General features: G+C 50.0%; 1 protein-coding gene across 1 annotated transcript; it reads left to right on the top strand.

Annotated features, from left to right (window-relative positions):
* Positions 1-498: 498 nt before the first annotated feature.
* LOC120405348 (olfactory receptor 52E4-like) lies at positions 499-1,239 on the top strand. Its single transcript, XM_039538918.1, has one exon. It carries the CDS (start codon positions 499-501, stop codon positions 1,237-1,239), a length of 741 nt encoding a protein of 246 aa, XP_039394852.1.
* Positions 1,240-4,703: the final 3,464 nt, after the last annotated feature.

Here is a 4,703-nt window from a genome sequence, read left to right as displayed (position 1 = left end):
TAAAGAACAATGATAGATAACCAATATCCACACTTGTGTTTCCTGCTGGTGCCTCTTAAGGATCCCCCACCACAAAGTGTAGGAATTATTAACGCATGGAGCACAACAAAATATGGAATTGGATTTAGTAGGGTCATTGTTCATAGTTATTTCTCTGAATAATGAAAATATAATTTTTCAGTGTGCGTAGAGTGATCAATCTGCTTCTCCCATGACAACAGCCACCACCATTGCATGCAGTGTCTCATATTAATGTTGTCTCTCCATTTAGGGCATTTCTACTGCGACCATCACCCAAGATCCTGGGAACTCAAAGAAAGTCAGGGGAGCATATGCTAAATGCAGAAGACACCCTTATGCCTCAGAGTTGGACACTTTCTCCCCTACACCATGTCAGATTCTAACAGAACCGACTTCACCAACCCCTCCATCTTCATCCTACTTGGCATTCCTGGCCTGGAGGCAGCCCATATCTGGATCTCCATTCCCTTCTGTACCATGTACACCATAGCCGTGTTGGGGAACTTCACCATCCTGTTCATCATTAAAAGGGATCCGAGCCTTCATGGGCCCATGTTCTATTTCCTCTGCATGCTGGCTGTCACCGACCTGGTCACGTCCACATCCACCCTACCCAAAATGCTGAGCATCTTTTGGTTCAATTCCAGGGAGATCAATTTCAGTGCCTGCCTCGCCCAGATGTATTTCATTCACTGCTTCTCAGCGATGGAGTCTGGAATCCTCGTGGCCATGGCTTTTGATCGCTATGTGGCCATCTGCCATCCCCTGAGACATTCCACCATCCTGACAAACTCTGTTGTGGCCAAGATAGGCCTGGCCGTGGTTCTGCGTAGTGGCATACTCGCATTACCCTATCCCTTCCTGGCAAGGCAGTGGCCATATTGCAGAACCAACATCATCCCCCACTTTTGTTGTGGGCATATAGCTGTGGTGAAGCTGGCCTGTGCTGATATCCACATCAGTAGTTACTATGGCCTGTTTAATCTTCTCTCTGTGATTGGAATGGATGTGTTTATTATCGTTATGTCTTATACTCTGATCCTCCGGGCTATCTTCCGACTCCCCACAAAGGATGCCCGGCTCAAGACTTTTAGGACCTGCATCTCTCATCTTTGTGCCATCTTTGCTTTATACATCCCAGATTTTTTTAACTCTTTCACGCAGCAGTTTGGCCAAAATATGCCAGTGCATTTCCTCGTTCTCTTTGCCAGTGTGTAGCTGCTGGTGCCCCCTGTGCTGCACCCCATCATTTATGGAGTGAGGACCAAACAGATCTGGGGCAGGCTGCTCCAGCTCTTTTTTTTATAAGGAGACCTAAATGTTTTCTGCTTGTGCTCTGGCTCTCACACTGAGCTCCGTGCAGAGTTGGCTGGTGCATGATGCTGGGGCCTCTTCTCTGAATCACTTACTGGACAGTCAAAGTGAGATTAAACCCTGTCCTGTCCTAACTGTCCTGTGTCAATGTGATGAACTGGGGAGTCAGATTATGTACACTACACTGGGTTGTGACCTTTCTAATTGCTGTTAGCTGAATGCCTGAAATTACAATCTTGCCCCATCTCTTCTGTCAAGCCTCATCCCTGCTGTGTGTCTTCTCCCCAATGCCCTGCTCTTGTCACTGACTCTGTATATAGAGAGAGACCCCATCAGTACTCCTGGGATCTATCTCAGCTCTGAGAGGGGGGTGGAGTATAGTGGGTGACAGCAGGAGGCAGAAACATCTGGGGTCTAACTAAGAAGATCAGAATGACCATTCTGGCTAAAACCAGTGGTTCATGTAGCCCAGTAGCCTGTCTTCTATCAGTGCCCAGGGGCAGGTGCTTCAGAGGGAATGAACAGAACATGGCAATCAGCCTGTGATTCATGTGGAGCAGCTCAGCAGTAGGAGGCAGAAGCCCTGAGTCTGGGCTGTCTCAGATTTATCTGACAGGAGTTCAAGCCTCCAGCCCCAGTAGGCACTGCCGAGGGAGCGGAAGAGCCCAGGCTGCCTGCCTGGGTGGAACGGCAGATGAAAACCTCAGTTCAGGCTGCCCTGAGCCCTTGCTGCAGAGACAGGAGCTGCAGAGGGAGAGAGAAGCCCTACTCATTTGTGTCCCCTCCTCCTTCCATACTGCTCCCACCCAGGGGTTGTCTCCTTTCCCCTGTCCTTAGATGAACCTTATGTGGTGGGGTTTTTGCCTCCGCTCCTTCACCATTTAGGGGCTGATCTCTTCCTTCCATCTCCCTTTCCCTTTCTGGAGACAGAGACGTGTTGTGCAGTGCCTCCAGTACAGTCACTGCAATGGTGGTCTTCTCCCTCTTTGCCCAGAGGATCATCATTGGTCCACAACACCGTCCCCCACTGTGCTGCGGGATGAGCTTCACTGTTTTCTGGTGGACACCTGCTATTTGAAGAGTAAGGTGAAGGTCTCTCTCCAGTGTTGGGGAGACTTCTACCTTGTCCTCTTGGCCATGAGGGCTGTTTTGGAGGGGTGGAGGGGACCAGGAGGTAAGGACATCTTGGTCTACCGGTGGGCTCGCAACTTCTGTGACAAGCCTTTCTGGTTGGTCAGTGATTGTTGTAAGGCTGGATGGGGATTCCATGCTTACGAGGATCCTCCTCGGCCCTCAATGTTATGAAGGCTGAAGAAGCCTAAACTCTTTTCCTTACCATGGCTGCCTGCAAGCTGAATTCTGTTGCCCAGCCGAGCATATGTGATGTCTCACACCAAACCATCAGGCACCCAATATAAGAGTCAAAATGTGACCTTGTAGCAAAAGCACATGTGCTATGTAACGTGAATCACTTGATTCAGTGTGAAATAGTCTTCCCTTTGTTCTCTAAAATGTGTCTTTTTAAATACTACTCTCCCTTTCTTTCATCCCGCAGCTGTAAATGTTTCTACCTTCCCCCTATCATCTCCGTCCCAGAGGCTAGTGCAGATTAGAAGGCAAAAAAAATGCACTCGCGACGAGATGTTCTCAGAGCTCATGCAGCCCTCCCACACTGAAAGAGCTCAGCAGAACACGGGGAGGCAAACAGTGGCCGAGTCCAGGACAGCGTTAGAAGAACGTGATGAGAGGAGGGAGAAGCACGCTGAGAGGAGGCGGGATGCAATGCTGAAGCTAATGGGGGAGAAAACTGACTGCTCAGGCGTCTGGTGGAGCTTCAGGAAAGGCAGCAGGAGCACAGACCACCACTGCACCCCCTGTGTAACCTCCTGACCTCCTCCCCAAGTTCTATATCCTCCTCACCCAGATGCCCAAGAATGCGGGGGGAGGCTACGGGCACCCAGCCACTGCACCTCAGAGGACTGCCCAAGCAACAGAAGGCTGGCATTCAATACATTTTGAACTGTAGTGTGGCCTTGTCCTTCCCTCCTCCCCTCATCCACCACCACACCCGGTGCTTCCCTGCTCACCCACCCCTCCCGGGCTACCTTGTGAGTTTTCCTCTGATTTGTGTGATGAATTAATAAAGAATGCATAATTTGGAAACAATGACTTTATTGCCTCTGAAAGTGGTGATCGAAGGGAGGAGATCAGCTGGTTTACAGGGAAGTAGAGTCAACCAAGGGGGTGGGTTTTCATCAGGGAGAAACAAAGAGAACTGTCACACCGTAGCCTGACCAGTCATGAAACTGGTTTCCAAAGCTTCTCTGATGCACAGCACACCCTGCTATGCTTTTCTAACCACCCTGGTGTCTGGCTGCGCGTAATCCACCACCAGGCAATTTACTCAACCTCCCACCCTGCCATAGACATCTCCCCCTTACTCTCACAGATATTGTGGAGCACACAGCAAGCAACAATAACAATGGGAATATTGGTTTTGCTGAGGTCTAACCTAGTCATTAAACTGCACTAGCGAGATTTTAAACATCTAAAGGCACATTCTACCACCATTCTGCACTTGCTCAGCCTGTGGTTGAACAGCTCCTTGCAACTGTCCAGGGTGCCTGTGTATGGCTTCATGAGCCAGGGAGTTAAGGGGTAGGCTGGGTCCCCAAGGACAACTATAGGCATTTCAACATCCCAACATTTATTTTCAGTCTGTTAGTCTATAAGGTGCCACAGGATTCTTTGCTGCTTCTACAGAACCAGACTAACACGGCTACCACTCTGATTCTGGGAAGTTAGTTCCTTCCGGCAGTTGTTAAAACAGACCGGAGTTCCTGAAGATGCGAGCGTCATGCACCTTTCCCGGCCACCCCACGTTGATGTTGGTGAAATGTCCCTTGTGATCCACCAGTGCTTGCAGGACCATTGAAAAGTACCCCTTGCGGTTTACTTACTGGCTCCCACGGGTACTGCCTCTGGCCTTCTACTCAGATCAACCAGAGGAACCCCTACGGATCCAGGTGCCAACCGATGGGAGAGTTACATGTGGCCTGGAGCAGCAAACCCTGTGGCCAGAGATACAGTTAGAAGTTCCCCCGCTCTAGGCAAATGACTCTGCAATTTTCGACCATCCAACCGAGCTAGAATGCCCAACCCTCTTTCTGCTCGGCCCTGAGTACAGGTGTGAGCCAGAGATTTTTTGTTACCCACCCTGTCTGAGGATTTGGGAATAATAATTATTCCTTTGCTGCTCAGCCTGGGTACAGGCCTGAGCCATAGACCCTTTACCACCCACCCTGACTGAGGGCCAGTGACTCATAACTGACTGTTTGCCGCTCCTGTGGAGGTTTTGTTCCATCTTC

The sequence above is a fragment of the Mauremys reevesii genome, linkage group 1 (genome assembly GCF_016161935.1).
Source record: "Mauremys reevesii isolate NIE-2019 linkage group 1, ASM1616193v1, whole genome shotgun sequence".
Taxonomy (NCBI): Eukaryota; Metazoa; Chordata; order Testudines; family Geoemydidae; genus Mauremys; species Mauremys reevesii.
The sequence above is the reverse complement of the archived record's forward strand: the minus strand, read 5'-3'. Positions and strand labels throughout refer to the sequence as shown.